Source organism: Peromyscus maniculatus, chromosome 21 (genome assembly GCF_049852395.1).
Source record: "Peromyscus maniculatus bairdii isolate BWxNUB_F1_BW_parent chromosome 21, HU_Pman_BW_mat_3.1, whole genome shotgun sequence".
Classification (NCBI taxonomy): Eukaryota; Metazoa; Chordata; class Mammalia; order Rodentia; family Cricetidae; genus Peromyscus; species Peromyscus maniculatus.
The window spans coordinates 2,859,208-2,881,597 of NC_134872.1; the positions used below are offsets into that span (position 1 = coordinate 2,859,208).

The 22,390-nt window shown below is 54.3% G+C and overlaps 2 protein-coding genes across 2 annotated transcripts; both read right to left on the bottom strand.

Moving 5' to 3' along the window:
- Positions 1 to 2,019: 2,019 nt before the first annotated feature.
- Positions 2,020 to 5,553, bottom strand: Neu1 (neuraminidase 1). The gene is made up of 6 exons (XM_006995578.4): positions 5,363 to 5,553; positions 4,927 to 5,119; positions 4,338 to 4,600; positions 3,467 to 3,649; positions 2,837 to 3,059; positions 2,020 to 2,737 (listed from the first exon to the last, which is right to left on the bottom strand). The coding sequence occupies exons 1-6, from the start codon at positions 5,480 to 5,482 to the stop codon at positions 2,505 to 2,507; spliced, it is 1,215 nt and encodes a 404-aa protein (XP_006995640.1). The 5' UTR covers positions 5,483 to 5,553; the 3' UTR covers positions 2,020 to 2,504.
- Positions 5,554 to 6,827: 1,274 nt separating this feature from the next.
- On the bottom strand, positions 6,828 to 22,334 carry Slc44a4 (solute carrier family 44 member 4). Its single transcript, XM_076558251.1, has 21 exons — positions 22,227 to 22,334; positions 19,997 to 20,045; positions 19,151 to 19,224; positions 18,959 to 19,037; positions 18,203 to 18,302; positions 17,999 to 18,121; positions 17,625 to 17,685; positions 15,310 to 15,400; positions 15,149 to 15,232; positions 14,650 to 14,885; positions 14,447 to 14,546; positions 12,949 to 13,044; positions 12,660 to 12,759; positions 9,502 to 9,758; positions 9,316 to 9,410; positions 9,043 to 9,146; positions 8,873 to 8,946; positions 8,605 to 8,675; positions 8,408 to 8,502; positions 8,069 to 8,153; positions 6,828 to 7,057 (listed from the first exon to the last, which is right to left on the bottom strand). Exons 1-21 carry the CDS (start codon positions 22,258 to 22,260, stop codon positions 6,939 to 6,941), a joined length of 2,127 nt encoding a protein of 708 aa, XP_076414366.1. The 5' UTR covers positions 22,261 to 22,334; the 3' UTR covers positions 6,828 to 6,938.
- Positions 22,335 to 22,390: the final 56 nt, after the last annotated feature.

The window sequence follows — 22,390 nt, forward strand, 5'->3', positions numbered from 1 at the left end:
ATTTTCTTTTCTTTTTTTTCCAGAGCTGAGGATCGAACCCAGGGCCTTGTGCTTGCTAGGCAAGCACTCTACCACTGAGCTAAATCCCCAACCCCCAACATATTCATTTTTTAAATTCCATTTTAAAGATTCCTTTAAAAGGAACTGAGACAGGATATGAAGCATTTGGGATAGCGTGCATTCCAGGCCAGCCTGGGCTACAATGTGAGACCTTGATTCAAAACACAAACAAGCAGCCCAGTGTGGTGGCGCACACCTTTAATCCCAGCAATTGGAAAGCAGAGGCAGGTGGGTCCCTGTGAGTTCGAGGCCAGCCTGGGCTACAAAGCAAGTTCCAAGACAGTCGGGGCGATAGTGAAACTCTGTCTCAAAACAAAACAAAACCAATTGTGGATGTCGGCCTGTCTTGGTGGGGTATACCAAAGGTCCTAGATCTGAGGCAGGAGGATTTCAGGAATTGGAGATCAGTTGGGCAGTATAGTAAGATCCACCTTAAAGCAAAAAAAACAAAAACTAACCTAAACCGAATGTTGAAAACATGGTGACCATTTTTCTTCCTTTTGTGTTTTGAAAAAGTCTCTATTAGCCAGGTGTGGTGGCACACTTCTGTTTTCCCAGTACTTGGGAGACTGAGGCAGGAGGATGTTGGGCTGGAGGCCAGCCTGGGCTGCGTAGTGAGTTCAATTCACTTTGAGATATGTAACAGGATTTTTGCTAAAAACAAAGTGATTGCCGGGCGGTGGTGGCGCACGCCTTTAATCCCAGCACTCGGGAGGCAGAGCCAGGCGGATCTCTGTGAGTTCGAGGCCACCCTGGACTACCAAGTGAGTCCCAGGAGAGGCGCAAAGCTACACAGAGAAACCCTGTCTTGAAAAACCAAAAAAAAAAAAAAAAAAAAAAACAAAGTGATTAAAAGACAACATTATCTGTCATTTTTTAGAAAACCTAAGCATGTGTGTGTGTGTGTGTGTGTGTGTGTGTGTGTGTGTGTGTGTGTGCATGTTCGCATGGGCCTGTGCTGAACCGAGGCCTCCTGAGTGCTGACGTGCTTTATCTCATGCACGCTGTGTCCACAGCCCCGAGGGGACAGGACAGGACAGGACAGACTGTCTTAACACTTCTTAGAGAAGCTATCAAAAGACAAATGACCCTCTAAACTGCAAATGAATGTGACCCGCATTCCTCTATGAAAAAAATAATTTTTTAAAGCAGAGATGACAGGACGGCTGAGCTGGCAAGGGCGCTTGCCACCAACCCTGATCCCTGGGACCCGCGGAGGAGGAGGAGGAGAGAACCACCTCCAACGCTGTCCTCTGAACGCAGTACACCTTTCTCTCAATAAACACACGCACCCCTCAAGGACTGAACCCAGAGTTTAGGCATTCCGAGCAGAAGCTTTGCCACTGAGCTACATATTCAGCCCAGAAGTTCGGGATTACAGGCACCCAGCATACTTAGCATCCATCTGGGCTCTTTCCTTTTCCTGCGGAGAAGGGCTCTGCTTTCCCCTAGGCCAGTGGCATCTGCCTAAGGATGAAGGCGCTGCCTTCTCACAGACTGTCCTTCTCACAGGCTGGGCTGACAAGGCTTCCCATCTGGCTTTACACACCTGTTCCCTATTTCATACCCCACCCCACTCTAGAAATAAAATACCCTCAGCAGCACAGTGGTGGCGCACGCCTTTATTTCCAGTACTCAGGAAGCAGAGGCAGGCAAATCTCTGTGAGTTTGAGGCCAGCCTGGTCTACAGAGCAAGATCCAGAACAGCCAGTGCTACACAGAAACCCTGTCTCGAAAAACCAAACCAACCAACCAAACAAACAAACAAAGAAACAAAATACCTCAAACAGCTCCCTGATCCTCCTGGACACTGAAGAGCACCAGGGAGCACTATCAATGGGTAAGTGGGATTTGATCGACCGGGTTGTTTCCCAAGCAATTCGTGGACTCTCTCCTGACCTCACCAGTGTCCCTGAGGCAGTCAGGAAGATGTGAGTGGACAGAACCACAGACTCCACAAACGCTTTTTCTCCTTCATTAAAAATTTTAAATTACAAACATTTTGATTTATAAATAATCAAGGGTGTGTGCGTGTGTGTCTACCTGTGCTCTGAAAGGACGTTCTGCCCCGGGGACTTGAGGCAATCCTCTTCAGATCTTGTACCTGCTTCCAAACCCTCGGAGGACGGCCAGTTCCCGGGTTCACATTTGTCACACTCCGGGGGACAACCCCTCACCCCCATCCTGTCCCAGAAAGGAACAGCTCCACTGTCCTGAGAGAGGGGACAGGGCCATCCCAGCCCTCTGGAAACTGCTCCTGGTGAGGAAGGGACTTCCTGTCTGGGAGAGGAAGCCGGGCCGTTAAGTCATGGCCGAGTGACTTCCCCGTCATGGAGACACTGCTTCTGCAAAACACTGGAGTCCCGCTCGAGCTGGGTTCCAGGCACCCCCGAGGGCCGCGAAGCCGGGGTCCAGGACGTGGCGTCCTCGGGCGGGCGCGGGGCTCAGAGCGTGCCGTAGACGCTGACTTTGACCATGGAGATGCTCTCGGTGTAGCGGCTCAGGCCCTTCTCGTACAGAAGGAACAGCTGCGGCGGCTGCTGCTCTCCGTCCCGGCCCGTGCTGTTTTCCAGGGTCGCCAGGGACGAGTAGCCGCTGGGTCCCGGCCACACCTGGACTCTCTCCTTCTGCCAGGACGTGCCATTGCTGAAGCTCCAGCGCAGGGTCAGGTTCACTCCTGGAGGACGGTGGTCAGCAGGGGGGGCGTCTCTGCTCCGTCCCGCCCGGCCTAGGCCCGGCGCCCCCCACTCACCCCACCCTCAGGCCCCGCACTCACGGAACTCAGGGTGGGCGGGGTTGGAGAAGAAGACAATGCCCGAGCTGGTGGCCACTGCTCCCGCGGCGACCACAGGGTCCACGAGCTCGGGGTCGAAGGTCACATCGCGGGGCCGCAGGGTGTCGCAGGCGTCGTAGCTGCGGAGCACGATCCTGCAGCGGCAGTGGTAGTTGTTCTGGTTCCGGGCGTTGATGATGACCGAGCCGTCGGGGAGCTCGTAGGGCTGAGGGGAGAGAACGCGGCCTCAGGAGAGCCCGGGGAGGGGGAGGCTGCGGAAGCCGGAGCTGGGTGACCCGGGCCCGGGGAGGGGGAGGCTGCGGAAGCCGGAGCTGGGTGACCCGGGCCCGGGGAGGGGAGGCTGCGGAAGCCCGAGCTGGGTGACCCGGGCCCGGGGATGGGAGGCTGCGGAAGCCGGAGCTGGGTGACCCCGGCCCGGGGAGGGGGAGGCTGCGGAAGCCGGAGCTGGGTGACCCCGGGCCCGGGGAGGGGAGGCTGCGGAAGCCGGAGCTGGGTGACCCGCCGGTGGGGTGGGCGGCGGGCCGGGCGGTGGGGTGGGCGGCGGGCCGGGCGGCGGGGTGGGCGGCGGGCCCGGCGGTGGGGTGGGCGCGCGTGTCCCCACCGCCTCCTGACCTGGCATTCGTCCGGGTTGAAATCGTGCTCGTGTTTGGGCTGCCCGAAGGGAATGCCGCTCACGCCGGCCCCGTAGTGCCAGGAGGCGCCGTGGTCGTCACTGAGGAGACAGAAGACGCCATCCCGCTCCAGCGTCCCGTGTCCACACACGATGAGCCGGCCCTTGCGGGGCTCCCGCTGCTTCTGTGGGAAGAGGACGCGGGGGTCGGGGGGGCTGTACTGGCATTTCCCCCCCAGACCAGGCTGGCCTTGAACTCAGATCCGCCTGCCTCTGCCCCCCAAGGGCTGGGACTGCTTTTTATCTCCCCACATCCAGTATCTCTCTTTTCAATTTCACTTTTTTAAATGTAGCCTGGCTTTGAACTCAGCGTAGCCCAGGCTAACCCTTAACTCACAGTGACGTGCTTGCCTTAGCCTTTGTGTTCTGAAATGAACTTTTGGTTAGCATACAAAGAAATGGGTTTCACTGTGACATTTTCATACACGCATGCCTCATGCTTGGTACCTACGCCCTCCCCACGGCCCTCCCCTGGAGGTTCCCCGGGACATGCAGAATGCACCGCTGGGCATGTGCACAAGCGCCCACCCAGCCTGGGAGCTTAAGGCCAGCCTGAGCATGGACTCTGCTGGCCACTGGGCACTGTGATAAAGGTATGTGTCTGCCCACAGGCCACCCAAGTCGACCCTGCTCAGGCTAAGGACAGATGTTGACAACCTCCCTGTGAGAAGCCAATGGCCAAGTTCCGCCTTCTCCACCCACAGTAGGGTGTTCTTTCCAGAATGCTCGCGCCCCCCAAGGAATCCCACTCAAGAAAAAAAAAATTCTGATTCCCAGGATCTGGCCCTCTTCACCTGTCCCCAGGATAAAAACCTGAATGCCAGAGCCTGGTCCCGGGGCAAACATCTCTGTGCCAATATCCACGGAGAGGTTCCGGGGTGGGCTCCAGGAGACGCCGTCATCCTTACTCCACACCAACATGGTGGAGGCCACTTGGCAGTTGACCTTGTGGGCACAGAGGGTATAGATAAGGAACACCACGCCCGTGTCCACATCGTTGACCACGGCCCCCAGGTTCAGCCCATCGGAGGCCTCCCCGTCGTCTATGATGAAGGCTGTAGAGGACCATGTGCTACCTGGAAAAAAAGCGGTTTCTTGTTCACGTCCTGCCTCTCCGCAGGGACCCTAAGGTGGCACCAGGGCCCTGTTCCTTCTTTCTCTGACATGATTTCCTGCTCACTCCATTCAGCCACATAATTTTCATCCCCAGTGAATTATGAGATCACCCCTTGGAGGCTGCGGCTAGCTCCCGGGACACTTTACCCCCTCGGGGGCTCCCTAACTCCTTAGGGACCCAGGCCTCGAAGTTCCACCCCTGGGCGGTTGGATCGGGGAAGGGAACCCCCCACTCCCGATCTCCAGTCACCCGTACAGCCCACTCTCCACCCGGGCACCTTTGTACCCTGGTCGGTGGACCTCCTCATGGCGATGAACTTGGCCCCCTCGTCGGAGGCAGACTTTTTCCGGGCCTCGGCGAAGGCGAGGAGCGAGCCCCGAGGGGTGGCGGTGATGAGCGGGATGCGGAAAGTGTCCACCGCGCCGATCTGCCTCCCGCTCACCCACAGCAGCTGCTCCATGGTCACCAGCGGCTGCACCTGTGCGGACGACACCCTCGATGCAGACCGACAGGTCGCCGCCCCAGCTAGGGCCCCCCCGGGAGAGGGCAGTGGGGAGCCCGAGCAGGGGTGGGGGTGTCCTTGAAAAGAGGAGTCCGGAGGGGAGTAAGGGCGGAAGCCGGAGGTTCCGGGGCAGGGGAGGGGCTGCGGGCAGGGGTGGCGCTGGGAGAGCTGGCCGAGTCGGGGGGCAGCGGCCACCTGGGCAGGTGCGGCAGAGCTCACCAGGCTGAAGTCATCTTCTACCCTGGCCCGGGACCCCGCCAGCGACACCAGCAGCAGGGGGATCGCCGCGAGCACCTGACCCCGGCGGCCCCGCGGTCCGCTCGGCTGTGCCCGCGCCATCGCCTCCCTGCCCGACGCGCGTCCGCGAGCTGCTTACCGGCCGCCAGCCGTCAGCTGACCCCGGCCCTTTAAATGCGCTCACGTCACCCCGACCCCGCCCCTCGCGGGCCGCGGCCCGCGCTGCCGCGACTCCGGTTGGTCCCTCTCGCTGTCCGACCTCAGCACGTGACCCAGGAGGCGGCCCCAGCCCCCCTAGGAGCTTTCTGATTGGCCCTGATACCCGGAACGCGACGAGGGGGCGGGGCCTGTTTTAAAGCAGCCGGCGGCCAGGAGAGGAACTAATAAGGGACACGGCAGCGTGACTCAGTTGGTAGAGTGCCTTCCTAGTTTGTGGGAAGCCCTCGGTTCAGTCCCCGCCACCACCTAAATCTGGTGTAGTGGTGCACACCTTATATGTAAATATATATTTATTTATATTATTATATATTATATAAATAATAAATATTATATTTATATATATATTAAAGAGTCACCTGGGGTTGGGGAGACGGCTCAGTGTGAAAAGCATTCGCTGTACACTCTTGAGGACAGGAGCCCAGCTACCCGAAGGACAGGACTTTGTATCTCCAAACTTTACATAAAAGCTGGGCAGGTATGGAACCCACTCTAATCCCAGTGCTCTGGAGGCAGAGACAGGAGGTCACGTGGGCAAAATGGTTCGCTGAACTAGCTGAAATTTTTTTTTTTCAAGATAGGGTTTTGCTGTCTAGCCCTGGCTGGCCTCGAACTCACTGCCTGGTACATAGAAACATTCTTAAATAAAATGAACCGGATGTGGTGGCACACACCTTTAAATTCCAGCACTTGGGAGGCAGAGGCAGGCAGATATCTGTGAATTCCATGTCAGCTTGGTCTACAGGGCAAGTTCTTGGACAGCCAGGGATACACAAAGAAACCCTGTCTCAAAAAACTAAAATAAATAAATAATAAATAGATTATTTAATTAATTAAAAAGAAATGAATAGTTGCCTGGATTGTTGGTGACATATTACCTTATTTGAACAATACGCCCCCTACACACACACACTCTTCTTTTGAATCAAGATCTCACCCAGTTCCACCTGGCCTTGAATTCACTATGGAGTCAAGAATGACCTGGAGTTCCCAATCCTCCTGCCTCCACCTCCCAAGTGCTGTGATTACAGGCAGGAGTCCCAGGCCATGTTTATGCTAGAGACAGAATCTGGAGGCCCTTACATGCTAGGCAGGCACTCTACCAGCTGAGGGACACCCCCAGTCTCCTAACCCTAGCCCCTGAACAAATTTTCTTTTATTTGGTATCAAACCGTGTAACAGTAATTTAGACTTTAATAAAAGAGAAATGAGTTTGAAAACAAAACCATACTTATCAAGAATATAAAATATTAATCTTTAATAAAATCTGTTTACTATAAAATTGTGATCCTTAGGCATAGATGGCTGGGCTTCTGTGTCGGAGGGCTGCAGTTCCGGGGTCTCACTTCTTCCTCTTTCCTTCACCGGGCGTCTTATTCTTCTTACCCAGAATCTTCAGAAGTGACTTGGGCATGTAGTAGGGCCGCTCCTGGGAACCGTCGTTTCTCTCCAGATCCTCCACTGAGTGGCAGAAAGGACCCGTTAGAGGAGATCTGGTAAACGGAACACCGTGGCACCCCAGGAATAATCTGGGCTGTGTAGATCAAACAGCCTGACTTCCTGTCCAAGCCATGTAAGGCAGCTTATAGAATCTACCCAGAAAGCTGTATAACCTGCTTCCTCACATCAAGTGTATAAATAATTGTATTATTTCATAGAGTGACAACGGGATTAAGAAAAAACGGCATGTCGGTTCATCATGGTGAAGGTAGGGACCGAAGGACTTAGAATACAAGCCTAGCCTGAGCTACACAGCAAAACTCTGCCTTGGGAATGGTTGTGCATCCCCATGATTCTAGCGCTTGGGAGGCAGAGGCCGGAAGACTGTTTGGAGTTGGCCCAGCCTGGTCTATATATCGAGTTGGAGCCAGCCAAGAAGACATGGAGAGACCCTATGTAACTAAATAAAATTTAACCAAGAAACAAAACCATAAAACAACAAAATATTCCTGTTAATTGCTTACTGCATGGCTTAGCACAGTTGTGGGGTGTTCCTGCCTTTGCAGACACAAGGTCCTGGGGGCATTGTCACTGGGACAAAAAAGTACCACGATTTCCTGCACTTGGAGGCTGAGGCAGGAGGATCATGAGTTTGAGCCAGCCTTAGCTATATGGTTATTTCCAGGTCAGCCTGTGCTACATAGTGTGCTTCCCATGTCCCCTCCCCCAAAAGCCTAAATAAAAGAAGGAAGAACAGCCCCCCACACACACTATGACTACCTCCTGGGAAGTGTTTCGTGGTTAACATCTTCCTACATTTCCTAGCCAGGCCTCTGTCTGAGAAGGTCTCCCTCTCTGAGAATGTCCAGGGTTTATCTCTTCTTTCCTCCCCAAACTTCTAGCCTTGGAATGTCTGAAGATATTCTCACTGGCCCCTTTAGTTCAGAAAGCTACAGGCAACCAGTCTCCAAGAAAAGCCAGAAGAATCAAGCGCTTGAGAGTGGGGGAGGCGGTTGGTCGGGGGACACTCACGGAAGCAGAGGAAGAGCGTGTCCACACACATGCCAAAAACGCTGAAGAAGCCACTGGCGATGACGTAGGCCCCCATGATGGAGGTCTGCAAGAAACAAAACTGATTGGTGGGCTGTGGTGGCACACTCCTTTAATCCCAGCACTCAGGAAGCAGAGCCAGGTGGATCTCTGTGAGTTCGAGGCCAGTCTGGTCTGCATAGTGAGATCCAGGACAGGCACCAAAGCTGCACAGAGAAACCCTGTCTCGAAAAACCAAAAAAAAAAAAAAAAAAAAAAAAAAAGGGGGGGACCCTGGGCTCTTCTGGAGACGTGGGTGAAGCAGAGAGAGGTGTCACTCACCATGATGGGCAGCCAGTAATAGTTGAGGTGGGGGTTCTCAAAGTCCTTCCCCAGGCCCTTGATACGGCCGGAGAAAAAGAAGAAGGACAGAACACCTGTGTGGACGAGAGTCCCGGGTCAGTGCTGCTCCTCTGCAGACACCCCTTTCTGCACCCCAGGGGGCGCCTGGCTCTGTAGACCCTGACTGTGGCCCTTACCGACACCTCCGACCACCAGCAGCTTCCCAAAGAAGAGGAGCAGATCTGTGACTTTATCCAGGACGACGACCCTGTAGTGGAAGTGAGGGGTGAGGGACCTGGCAGGACTGGGAACAGTGACATCTGGAACAGTGACATCTGTTCCCATGTCAAGATGGTGACACCAAGATGGTGATGGACCAAGCATGGGACCCTTCTGAGCAGGGTCTGCCCACGAGGCCAGCTTAAGGATGGAAGAGCTGGGTAGGGGACCCCATGGCAGCCTGACCTGACCACGTTCCTCATGAGCAGCATGAAGGCATTTTTGGCTGAGACACAGAAATTCTTCCCATAGATGGCGATCTGAGAGGAGCAGGAAAGGTCAGAGCCACACCCTTGGTGATGGTGGAGCCTGGGCAGAGGGGCACAGGGCACAGGGCTGCTGGAGGGTGTGCTCACCATGATGTAGGCATTGCGGTTGAGAAACTTAATAAACTTCTCCAGACACCACAGGCAACACTTGAAGCAGCAGATGATGCATCGGGCCACAGGATTTTGGGATCCTGGGGACAAAGGAAGCCGACGCTTAGCCACTGGTTTCCGCCTGCCTGGCCCCCTTCAAGACTCCAGCAATTCCAGCAGCTCAGCCTGCCCCCCCCCCCGGCCCCCCCCCCGCCCCCGCCCCCGCCCCCGCTGCCGCCGCCGCCGCCACTGCCGCCGCCGCCCACTCACCTCTTAGCTTGTGGTCAATGTATTCCAGGATGATCCGGGCTATCTGCACAAGGGTCAGGATGAGCGCTCCAAATGCCAGTGACCCAGTGTGGTAACTGCAGAGGGTGTTTAGGTCAGTCGAAGCACCCCAGCGCTTCCTGGTATTCCTAGGGCTAACATTTCCCCAGGGGGCTGCCCCTGGCTTACCGGAGTGTGCGGATAAAGGCTGAGCCCAAGGGGAAGGTAGGGATGTCTTGAGGCTTTCGGAAGGCCCAGTAGAAGGAGGCAAAGGCTCCAGCGAGGACGCACTGGCCCAGCGCCAGTACCCAGTTAACAGTCCAGAAGAGTCCCAGGACCCCATAAATTTGCAGATTGAAGAGAGAACGTTGGGCTAGGCCTGTGGACGAGTAGCCCTGGAAGGCACACGTGAGCCCTGGGCACGAGGAGAAGTTCTTGGACTGGTCCTGGAAGTGACAGGGAGGACATGGCAGGTTCAGGCCCGGGACTTGCAGGCGGATCCTCCACCTTCCCTGTTCCCAGCAGCCTCCAGGCTCAGATCACCTCAGTCTTGCCATAGTGTGACTAACCAGCTTCCTGGTTTCCAGACTGGCACAAGAGCTATCTAGAATGCCTCCGGCAAGACCAGTGTGTGGGTGGTTTTATGGTTTCAGCCTGCTCTCCATCTTACTTTCCCAGGAACCTGTTTTAGAGAAGACTCTGAGCTGCCGCCAGGGCACCCAGGGTATTTAATGACATTAAGTAATTTTGTTGGCTGCAATAACAAAACAGTGTCGGGGTGTGTGGCATGTGCCAGTGTTCTGTCGGGATTGAACACCGATCTTCACACATCGTACAAACCCCACACACAAAGCTGAGTGTCATGCCCAGCTTCGGTAGACTTCGCCTTTCTTATTTTTTTCCTTTCCTCCTATTTTTAGTGTAGAAGTCGGGGCTTCAGGAACAAAAGACAGCTTTTTATCACTGACCTAATCCTCAGGCTCTGCTTCTTAAGTCCTACGTCAAAGAGTTAGAGAAGTGTATCAGTTGGCAGAGTGCTGGCCTAGCACGTAAAACCCTGCATGGTTGGGCACACCTGTGATCACAGCACGTGGGAGGCAGACAGGAGGATCACAAATTCAAGGTCTCCTCTGCCACATAGCAAGATCCAGGCTGAGCCTGGACTACAGAAACCCTGTCTATAAATAGATAAATAAGCCGGGCAGTGGTGGTGCACGCCTGTAATCCCAGCACTCAGGAGGCAGAGCCAGGTGGATCTCTGTGAGTTTGAGGACAGCCTGGTCTACAGAGCAAGATCCAGAACGGACACCAAAACAACACAGAGAAACCCTGTCTTGAAAAAAATGAAGCAAAAACCAGATAAACAAACAAACAAATGCTCTTTGAGATCCACCTTAGCATACTTATGTGTGAAGTGGCATTTGTATTCAAGCTACCTGAGCTAGGCAGTATTTTACCCCAGCAATCCCAACATTTAAGGAAGCTAGGGTAAGGGGATCATTGTGAATTTGAGGTCAGCATGGGCTACAGAGCAAGTTTCAGGCCAGCCTAGAAAAAACGAGAGAGAGAGAGAGAGAGAGAGAGAGAGAGAGAGAGAGAGAGAGAGAGAGAGAGAGAGAGAGAGAGAAGAGAAATGCCTTTAACCCCAGAAGCTGGGAGGCAGAGGCAGGCAGATCTCTGGGTTCAAGGCCAGCCTGATCTACAAAGTGAATTCCAGGACAGCCAGGGTTACATAGAGAAACCCTGTCTCAAAAAAGCAAAGCAAAACAAACAAACAAAAAACAGAGTGTGTGTGTGGGGAAGCGAGCTGTGCCATGCCTCAGTGGCTGAGCACATTCGCTGCTCTGCTAGAGACCAGGGCTCCATTCCCAGCACCCACACGGCGGCTCACGACGTATGTAACTCCAGTTCCGGAGGATCCAAGGCCCTCTTCTGGTCTCTTTGGACAGCACGTACGATGCGGTGCATAAACATACATGAAGGCCAGACACTCATATGCACAAACTAATAGTAAACAAGAAAGAAATCATAGAGAAATAATAAAAGAGAGAGAGAAAGAGAGAGAAAACATTGTTTTAAACTTCCTAAAAGTTGAGGGTGGGGGCAGCTTAGGGACGTAGCTCATGCATGAGGCCCTGGGTTCAAACTGTAGCATTGCGAAAAGGAGGGGGGGGGGTTCTTACAGGAAGCTGCGGGCCACCCGATCTGGGCACAGGGACTCACCACCACTGTACGGTTAACTTCTGCATGTGTTTGGAAATGTCCATAATAACACATAAAAAATGAATAATTAAAACTACACAAGTCCAGAAAATATGACTTTAAAAGCTTCATGGTTTCTGAGTGCCTAAACCATGAATGTTTGAAATAAAACAGGGCCTAGCAGTGCCCGACTTTAATCCCGGCACTTGGGAGGTGGAGATGGGTGGATCCACTTGAGTTTGAGGCCAGCCTGTTCTACCTATTGAGTTCCAGTCCAGCTAGGGCTATATATATAGTGAGACCCTGACTCAAAAAAAAGGGGGGGGGGGCGGGGAGGAAAGGAAAAAGCCCCCATCTCTCAACAGATCATCGTGGGTTTGTGGCAGCCTTCACAGTTAGAGGGTGAGTGAGTTACAAAGGACAGCCAGGTCCCTGGGCGCAGAACAGAGTGGGTCTTCTCTAAATCTGAATGAGCCTTCTCTCTCTTTTGTGTGTAGGGCTTGTTTTTGAGGCAAGGTCTCCAGGATGACCTTGAAGTGGAAATCTCCACTCTTAACCTCCAGGATGCTGGAGTTAGAGGTGTGTTCCTGTGGGCATGGTGTGGCTTTTTGTTATGCTTATTTTTGTTTTTAGGGACAGCCTCACCGTAGCTCAGGCTGGCCTCGGACTAGTTGTGTAACGGAGACTGGTGTAGGTCCTCTCCTCAGCCTCCACCTCTCAAGGGCTGGGAAAGTACCCCCAGGCCTCCCAAGTTCCTTCAGACATCGCTCGGGTGGACCTCTCAGTGCCGCTGTCTGGGGCTCTGTTCCCAGAACTTGACAAGGGAAATAAAACAGTCCGTCCAGTGGGAGTCCCTGTCCTGGGCAGGCATGGTACACAGCATCAGATGTACCCAATGCCATTAACGCTCCTAAGCCACCCACAGAGGGCGATTCGGATCAGCTCCAATTTATAGAACAATGGGTGGAGACCCAGGAGGAGGAAGTATTTTATGGCCTTGAAGGCAGAAAACGGGTAATCAACCGCAGAACTGAGGAGGTCCCATCCACGGGAGAATCCTTGCCCTCTCAGGTACTTCTGCATTAGGGGAGATCTGGGCTAACTGACCCCCAACACCCCTCAGCACCCACCCTGCTCCCTCTCACCATGGGGTCACAGGACTTGTTCACAGGTACGTCCTCACAGCCGGGGGCGCTGGGGTTGGGCACCCGATAGATGTACTGGGGTTGTCCGGAGGTGGCCAGGTACCCAGAGGGGAGTCAAGAAAAGCATGATGGCAGCTGTCAGTCACAGGACACCCCGGAACTGGTTCAGGTTGTTTGCCACACACACAGGGCTGGCATTCAACCCCTGCTCACCCGGGCCCCTCAGTCCCCTTACATCCCCACATGGGACCTGTCCTGCCCCGCAGCGCCCGTGGGGGTGTACAAAGGATACAGAGCGGTCATGGCCCAGTAGCCGATGCAAATGACCAGGAGGACGAAGGTGACCAGAGGGTAGAACATAGTGGACATCATCTGGCCCACAGCCCTGCAGGGAGACAAGAAGAGTCCACTGAGGCCTCAGGCCTGGGCATCCTCTCCCGGGCCTGACCCTGGCTGGACTCCTCCTCCGGCCTGTTTGAGTCTCCAGGCCAGAAACAGAACTACAGCTTTTGTCTTCCACATCCCCAGCACCTGGTTCCAGGCAGGGTACACGGTAGACTTGCTGGGTGAACCCAGTAAGGCTCAGGGGACACTCAGAGGAGCCTGGAGTCGCAGGAGACACATGGGGGGCTCGGGGAGTGTAAGGGAAGAGAACCCCCAAAAGGTGGCCTGCCCTCTGGTCCATTTGGCAATGTCTGCTTCTCCCACCCCGACTCCCGCCACCTCGACTCCTGCCTGTGCCCACAGAGTGCTAAAGCCATTGTTCTACACATTTAGTCAGCAACAATGCACTCGGTGCCCACGATGCACTCAGTGCCCACGATGCACTCAGTGCCCACGATGCACTCAGTGCCCACGATGCCCTTGCAAAACTGAGACTGCTGTTACAACATCTCACAGACAGGGAGGCTGGGTGTGGTGGCACATGCTTTCAATCCCAGCACTCAGGAGGCTAAGAAATAGCGGGGTTGCCATGGGTTTGAGGCCAGTCCGGGTTATATTGCAAGACACACCCTCCAAAGAGTGACGGGGTAGGAAAATGATACAGGCGTAGCCTTATTGGTAGAGTGCTTGCCTAACACACAGGAGGCCCTGAGTTAACCCCCCAGCACTGACTAAGGGAGGTCGGGTGGTACATGCCCAACCCTAGCATTCTGGAGGTAGATGCAGGAGGATGCATTCAAGGTCATCCTCAACTATATAGTGAGTTGGAGGTCAGCCTGCGCTGCCCAAGAACCTGTGTGATCACCGTCACCACCATATTGTGCAGGCAGGGAGATCAGGAGTTCAAGGACAGCCTCAGTTACATAGCTGCTCTGACATTAGCGGGGGCTACATGAGCTCCTGTCTCCAAACAAACAAACAAACAAACAAACAAACAAACAAACAAACAGCAGCAAAATTCTTGGGGCAGCAGAGATGGCTCTGCAGTTCAGAGCACTGGCTGCTCTCGAGAGCAGTCTTGGGCTCACAACTGTCTGTAACTCCAGCTCCAGAGGATCCAATGCCCTCTTCCGGCCTCCGGGGCACCAAACATGCATGGTACACAGACATGCACGCTGGCAAAACACCCATACATAAAACAAAAGTAAATCAATCTTATCTCCTTCCATCCCCCCAAATAGCAACAGAACAAACCAGACAGGGAAACCGAGGCCCTAAGAGGCTGAAACTCAGCGGTGTTACTCACTGAGCAGTTCTGCCTTGCCTCCTCCAGGGTTCTTACTACCCCATCCAGGCCAGCACCCCTGCCCAGGGCCCCCTCCCCCTCACAGGCAGGCCCCGACCTGCTGGCTTCCTTCAGCAGAGCGATGGCAATTCGGATCCTCTGGCGCAGGAAGATGAGCATGAGCAGCAAGATGCCCTCAAGGACAGCCAGAACAATTACTGTGTGGGGACAGCAGGAGGTGGTCCCCAGTCAGGGCTAGGGCCACCCAACCAAGGCAACCCTTGGCAGCGAGCGGATGGAGGGGGGCAGCGGGGGACTCACGAGCAGCCAGCCAGGTCTCCTGCACGCTCTGGTAGGCACTGAGGTTGGTGGTGAAGCCCAGCTGGGTGATGGAGGCGCCCTTGTCCCGCAGCGTCCGGTACTGTTGCCAGCAGTGGTAGATGCCATAGGCCAGCACCGCCAGCACCCCCACAATCAGCAGCAGCACCAGGGGAGCCGCCACCAGGCGCAGGAGCAGGATGAACAGCAGACTCAGTACCAGAGCCACACCCAGGGCCCTGCAGGTAAGGAACATAAAGGAGGGTGGCCTCCTAAGCCCTTCAGAGCCCCCCACCCCCCATTCCTTTCCCCGTACCCTCCAGTATTCGTAGTTTCAATCCACTTTCTGATACAAGTCCTGCCTGGCTCAGGGTCCATTCTGAGCTAGCTCCCCTCTGATCGCAGCCTTGGCTTCACACATAGACTTAGGGAAAGGGGGTCAGGGAGGGCAGAGGGGGAGGAGGGAGGGGCTGAATTGACCGTGGGGAAGCTGTGGACTCACACGAGGATCCAATACCAGGACTGGGCAAAATCTTCAAAGATCTTCACAGAGACATCCCGGGCATTGATGCTGTCAAGGAGGCCACTGTTTGGAGAAGGATGGAGTCAGATGGGGCTGATGGAACGAAGGGACATGGGGGTGATGGAGAGGACAACGTCTACCTGATCCCCTTGGAGACAGTGGTGTTATCGATCCATCCGTACCCGGGTAAGGTGAAATTAATGTTGGGGGATGGGAAACAACGTCCCAGAGCTAGAAGAGAGAACAGGGCGGCGGTCTGACCCTCCCATCCCAGAGCACAGTCAGGTCACGGGAGGGAGCAGGGATGGGTGGGCTCTGCTCTTTCAGGGTTGGGGGTGTTGCAGCCTGTATTCCCTCCCTGCCATTGGGCAGATGTCCTTACACCCCGTTACCTGGATTCCTGCAATACCTCCAGCCCTGACCTTGCTTCCCTACTTAGGTCATGGTCTCTTCATTCCACATTATTGGTCCCTGAGTGGAATGGGCTATCTCAACAGGCTGTCATGGCCCTGGGCCAGGCCCTGGATCCTGTGCACATTGCACACTTCTGCGCTCGCTCCTGGAGTCTCTAAGTAGCCTCCTCAGAGTCTCCCCTCTCGCTCTCAGCTCAGCCCTTCCCCAGCTCTATCTCCAGATCTCTAGCTGGGCCTGTACGTGACTGACTCTGGATCCGCAGGTAGCCGAGCAGGTTTGTTTTTATCACTTACATCCCAAAGTTGAGGAAAGAAGGCACAGAATGGCTGAGTAACTGGCCTGAGATCCACCCGCTGGAAAGTGCTCAAGAGAAAATCCAGATCTGTCTGCTGCGGAGCGGCCCTGGGGCGGCCTTCCCTATGGCACTTGCCTTGAAATCTTGTCTTTTCTCATACTATAGTCAGAAAGTACTGTGGGGCGCACATGGGCTGCAAAGAGGGTGCCAGGGAAAGTGAGAGGAATAGAGCTTAACCTTTAAGCTGTTTGCGAAGAGAGCAGATACAAAGGATGGTGTGGAGAGGAAGTTAGCTTGAGTTGTTTACACTGAGAGCAGACACAAGGATGGTGCTGAGAGGAAGTTAGATTGGTTTGTTTGTATGGAGATTAGAGCCAATGGTGCCGAAGGGAGCATTTTCTACTAAAACAAACAAACAGACAGACAGACAGACAGACAGACACATAGATAGATAGATAGATAGATAGATAGATAGATAGATAGATAGATAGATAGATAGATAGATAGATAGATAGATAGATAGATAAACAAATAAATAAAGGCAGCTAGACTCGGTGGTGCCTTCCTGGTATCTCAGCAGAAGGACAGGCTGAGGCAGGAAGATCACACACCGGAGCCATTTGGGCCACAACATAAGATCCTGTCTCTAAATAAACCAAACCAGTTCCGAGTGCTGCTGGGAAGAAGTGTGCACCAAAGAAAGGTCAACTGTGATTGGCCTACCCAGCCTCATCCGTTTGTAACGATTGGATAGATGTCTCAGGTGGCTGTACTCCCTCAGATTCGTTCATCCATGAACATTTTATTAAAAAACAAAACAAAAAAAAACCCTCTTTTTTAGATTTATCTGTCTTTGTTTTGTTTTTGAGGCAGGGTTCACTATGTAGGCCTTTGCTGGCCTGGGACTCACTGAAGTCATGGAGATCCTCCTGCCTCTGCCTCCTGCGTGCTGAGACTAAAGGTGTGGGCCGCCACGCCCAGAGTATTTTGTGTGTGTGAATGCTTTGCTTGCATGTGTGTAAGCACCAGCGTGACTCGTGCCCGTGAAGGCCAGAGGAGGGTATCAGGGCCCCTGGGTGGTTACGGATAGCTTCGAGCCACTGTGTGGGTGCTGGGGACCCACAAAGGAGCAGCACACACTTACCTGCTGAGAGTCTCTCCAGCCCCACCATGATTATCTTCGGGAGATTTATTATTGTCACTCTATTCTGCTTCTGCAGTGCTGAGGATGGAACCCAGGGCATTGCACAAGCCAGGAGAAAGTGTTCTACACACCACTCATCCACACGAAACACTATTACATCTACTTACTGTGTGTGACTGTGTGTGGGTTGTGCAATGCCCGTGGTGATTAGAGAGCTGGCTCAGGAGTCCATTCTCTCCCTCTACCGTGTGGGGCCTGGGGATCGAACTCAGGTCGTCAGACTTGGTGGCAAGCACCTTTATGTGTCAAGCCGTCTCACCAGCCCTGTTTTATTGTTGTTTGGAGAGAGGATCTTGCTATGTGTCCCAGGCTGGCCTTCAACCTCTCCTGCCTCTGCTTCCCTGTTAGCTGGGACCAAAGGCGTGCGGCATCTAACCGGTCCTAGTGCTCATCCAACCTCTTGTAAATATCTCTAATCTCTCCACCCAGAATGTAGGGAAGGCATGCTGACAGCCTCTCTTCTTCTGGGCCTGCGTCTTTCACTTGAGAAATGAAAATATTGGATGAGAGGATGCCTGAGGAGTAACGTCCATGGTTCTCACCTGGAGCAGAAGGGAGGAGGAAACTGGGACAGAGTTCTTGCTCCAGGCTTTTCATCACGTTCTGGGGATGGAGAAGGGAGAACAGACAGAAACACAGATACAGAAGTGTGGCTCCCACCATCACCACCACCACCATTAATACCACCTCCATCATCATTACCATCACTACCACCACCACATCATCACCACCATCACTGCCACCACATCATCACCACCACATCACCACCATCACAACCACCACCCACCACCATCACCACGACCACCACCATCACCACCACCTCTACCACAACGTCTACCATATTAAGTCTCAGACGGGCTCATCAGAGTCCAAGTTCCCCCCACTCCTCCACTATGGGACGGGAACCAGCATTTACCATATCTGGGGGCACCTCTGGTAGACAAAAGTTCTTGTTTTCTTTAAAAACTTCACCCACTGTCTTTGATAACTGGGACCCGTCCACAGCCCACGGGGCCTCTGGGCAGGAGGAGACACACACCTGTGGGTACAGAACATGCTAAGGGGCTGGAACCTAGGGCCTTGGGGACAGGTGGGGCTCACACAGGCCCTGGCTTCTGACCTGGGGTGTGGGGCACTGTAGGCCATTCTGGGCGATGGAGATGATGTTGGTGGCCACGATACAGTTGAAGATGTTGAAATATAGAACGTAGGGTTTATTCCTGCAGGAAGAGAGTGCGCACATGCCTAAGGGCCTGGACAGGTGCAGGGTGTCATTCTCTTAGCACACAGATAGCCCTGTGGACCGAACCAGTTAGGTCCAGCTCCTGGCCCAGCTTCTCTGGGGAGATAAGGAGGCCCAGAAGACCACCTATGGTAATAAATTACACCAGCCAATGTGTGGCTGAGAGTATCGATTCTGGGGCACGATTCTGGGGCACAGCCCCTCGTAAGGTAGCTTTATGACCTTGAACAAGGCCTCAAGTCTGTCTTGTGTGAAATGACGTTATCAACCTCGGGAGGCTTGGCAGTTTAGGTGTGAAACACCCCACCTGCCGGGAGCATTGTAGTGGCGACAGGAGTGTTAACAGCTTATTATTTACGGGCATTTCCTGCATACTTTCTGGAAGGGCGCTGTTGCTTCATTGGAGGAAGTTAAAGCCCAGAGAGGCTGCTCATACCACCCAAACTCATCCCAGCTGGGGACCCAGACAGCGATGTCTGAACTCTAAACGTAGGCACTTAAGCTGGCCCTGCACTGTCCAGTCCCGGGGAGGCTGGGTGAGGAAGGGCTGGAGAACAGCAGATGCCAGGCTCTGGTGTCTACCTTGGGGCGTCTCTTGCCCCCCAAGCTGCTGCCTTCCCTCCTCATACTCACTGGTTCTCCCCCATGCCACAGTAGGCCCCCGTGGAGTTTCTGGGGTAGAGCACTTGCCGAGGGTCTCCATACACCCAGGCTGGAGAAGGGACACACAACAAGATCATAGGAGGCAGATACTTGGGGGTGGGCAGCTGTGTGGTAACCCCTCCCTAGGTCGCTGCCCCTCACCCTGGGTACCTGGAAACTTACCTACAATCCCCACCACGATGTAACCCAAAATGAAGAGCAGGAAGAGGACACAGCAGATGATGTCTGTGCAGCCCCTGGGGAGAGATGGACGTCTGAGCTAGGATGTGTGTAGGGATGGGGTGGGGAGTTTGGGGTGCCGGTGTTGGCCATAGTCTGGGGGGGTCAGGGGTTAGAGGACTGGGGGGTGCTAGAGAGACTGGGCCTGTTTTGTCTCTGTGTAGCCCTGCCTGTCCTAGAACTCTCTGGTAGACCAGGCTGGCTCTGCCTCCCTGAGTGCTGGGATTAAGGTGTGTGCCACCACCACCTGGCAAGATTGGCATTCTTTATCTATTTCAAGAAAAATTTTCGCCGGGCGGTGGTGGCGCACACCTTTAATCCCAGCACTCGGGAGGCAGAGCCAGGCGGATCGCTGTGAGTTCGAGGCCAGCCTGGGCTACCGAGTGAGCTCCAGGAAAGGCACAAAGCTACGCAGAGAAACCCTGTCTCGAAAAACAAAAAAACAAAACAAAACAAAAACAAAAACAAAAAAAAAAAAAAAAGAAAAAAGAAAAATTTTCTTAGGATAGGGATTCTTCTGCTGGAATATAATCACACATGATAATCACAGATAATCATGCGCGCACACACACACACACAGAAAGAGAGTGAGCTCAGAAATGCTCATCTGGGTGAGTTTTCCCCAATTGTATACACACTTGAGTAACTGACACCCAAGTCAAAAAATAGAATGACCCAGCACCCAGAGCCCCCTCAAATCCCCCTAGACACACAGATGCCTCAGTGGACCAGGCTTCTGCGGACAAACCAATCCTCCCCACATCCCTGGAAATGGTGCCCACAGCTCACCTGTTTTTGATGGGGCCTCGAAAGGAGGGGTCATATTTGGCTGATTTCCCTGAGGGCAGGGGAGAGTAAGAATGAGGCACTTGAAAGGCTCTCTCCCCACATCCTGTCCCTTCCAGACATCCCTGGGTCCCCTAGCAGGAGGAGGTCACTAGGGAGCTGGATCCGCAGCATCCTGGTCTGCTCTGTGAGCAGCATGGTGGCTGCCGGCCTTGGCTTCTCCCCTAGCAACAGGTGGGAAGTGGGGCCTTCGTTTTTTGTAGTACTGGATATTGAATCTATGGCTTTCTGCATAAGGGGCAAACAGTCTGCCACTAAACTATAACCACGGCCATTTGTTTTTATTTTTACTTTGTTTTTTTTTTTTTTTTTGGTTTTTCGAGGAGACAGGGTTTCTCTGTGTGGCTGTCCTGGAACTCATTTAGTAGACCAGGCTGGCCTCGAACTCACAGAGATCCACCTGCCTCTGCCTCCCGAGTGCTGGGATTAAAGGCGTGTGCCACCACCGCCTGGCTTACTTTGTATTTCAGACAGGATCTTTCTGAGTTCCCCCAGCTGACCTTGAACTTGCCATCCTCCTGCTTCAGCCTTCTGAGCAGTTTTTTTTTTTTTTTTTTTTTAATAGTAGGCTTCTGGAAATGTGTTTCTGACTCTCCCCCTCAAGGCCATCTGAGTAGAATGTGGCCTTGGTCCTCTGTCCCTTCCCTGGCCAGCTTCTGTAAGACCTCTTAGTGGCTCTCAGGCCCCCATGGCATCTCTGCTCTCACCCCTGCCTGGTCCTCTCTGCCGGGAGGTCCTCTCTGGACCATCAGGTGGGGAGCCCCTCAGGGAACCATGTCACTGTCACACTAGCTCAGCCCTCTGGCCCAAGGATATGACAAAGAAAGTTTGATCACAGTTGTGAAACCCTGCAGGGCACAGGGAGGAAGCAGGAGCTCTGCAGACCCTGCACTGGGGCTACCACGGGCTCGGGGTAGCCAGCCAGGTTGACATCTGAGCTGGCCGTTGGGGTTGTGGCCATGTCCTGTTCCTGGTCCTCCCTCAGTACACAGGGGAGGGGGTGGGGCCAGGCTGCCAGGGTCCTGGTGGACACTGAAGGAGCGCTGAGGGCTGGGCTAGCCTGGGGTAGGGTGGAATCTGCTTTCTTGGGTATTCTGGACTCTGTCCCACCCGGACTTATGGACACAGGGTCAATGATTGACCCAAAGCTGCTCCAGGAAGTTTTCTGTGGAGTGCTATGGCCCTTACGCGTCTCCTAGGGGACAGACACCAGCCCCACCTAGAGGAAGCCCAACCCTCAGAATGAGCTCCCCTGTAGGCGCTGAAGGTCCTCAGGTAAGGAAATGCTCGCTCAGCCCGCCTCTCAGGACTTCAGGAAAGACTTTCAGCCCTTTAATTTCACCAGTTCTGGAAACAGGCCCCTGCTTCCTCTCCTCAGGCCTCACCCTCTACAGAGCCCGGTCCCTGTTTCTCAAAGTGCCCCAGACAGCCCCCCTTCTTTTTCTTCCCAACAAAGACCTTAAGGCAGGCACCAGCCCTCCCTCCACCACAGTCCTTGGACCCCGCTTTTCACAGGGGTTGCAGCAGGCAGACCCCCAGCAGCTCAGGGTACCAGTCTCCCACTTCACAGGAATCCTAGTAGGCTGTCTCCTGAAGTTTGGGGTCCCAGGCCCCTAATCCTCACAAGAACTTTATTAGTTCAGAAGCCCGGCTTCCTCGCTCTTCACATAGACCCCGGCATGTCCGAGTCCCCACAGGGTGTGGGTTGGCACCTTTGCGTCTGAGATCCAAAGTCTGAACTGGAGTCCCCCTGGTTTGCAGGGACCCAGCCTCCCCCTTGGTGCCCTGAGCACAGGGCACTGCTGGACCCTGAGGTCTGTCCTGAGCAGAAGCTTCAGGGCTCCAATCTGCTTCCCGACCACGGGGGCTTTGTTTGCCAGGTCCCTGCCCTCAGGGACTTAAGAGTCCCGGCCGGAACCCCTGCGGCCCCCACTAGCCCCCAGAGGCCAGGCCCAACCCTACACACTCAGACACACTTCAGTATGCAAGACCTGTGCTGTGGCCCAGCGGAGACCATTCTCCCAGGACAGGATTCTCTTTCCCTGTGTTCCCAGGGCCTCTCCTTAGAGACCCAGGATTCTAGTTCCTCTGCCTGGAACCAACCTCAGCCACCGTGGCCTGCAGCCCCGCCGCTGCCTCTCTCCAGAGCCCAGGCCTCTAACCCCAGCCTTACCGTAAGCCTCGTTCTCATCCTGCTTTCCCCCCATGGCTCAGTCTCCGGAGTGATTGGAGCCAGGGAGACCTGGCCGCTCACCTGCCGCCTGCCCCGCCCTCCCCGACGTCACAGCTCCACCCCCGCCTGTGGTCCCCGACACACTAGTTCCTTCTTCTGATTTC

What these genes read in the sequence shown, in the direction of transcription:
- Neu1 (XM_006995578.4), bottom strand. Translation starts at nt 5,482, where the DNA reads ATGGCGCGGGCACAGCCGAGCGGACCGCGGGGCCGCCGGGGTCAGGTG. An exon ending in TAGAAGATGACTTCAGCCTG is followed by an intron (nt 5,120 to 5,362) that starts GTGAGCTCTGCC and finishes TCGTCCGCACAG; the next exon opens with GTGCAGCCGCTGGTGACCAT. An exon ending in TCAACCCGGACGAATGCCAG is followed by an intron (nt 3,060 to 3,466) that starts GTCAGGAGGCGG and finishes CTCTCCCCTCAG; the next exon opens with CCCTACGAGCTCCCCGACGG.
- Slc44a4 (XM_076558251.1), bottom strand. Translation starts at nt 22,260, where the DNA reads ATGGGGGGAAAGCAGGATGAGAACGAGGCTTACG. An exon ending in CTGCTGAAGGAAGCCAGCAG is followed by an intron (nt 13,045 to 14,446) that starts GTCGGGGCCTGC and finishes GTCTCCCTGCAG; the next exon opens with GGCTGTGGGCCAGATGATGT. An exon ending in CACGCTCTTCCTCTGCTTCC is followed by an intron (nt 7,058 to 8,068) that starts GTGAGTGTCCCC and finishes TCTGCCACTCAG; the next exon opens with TGGAGGATCTGGAGAGAAAC.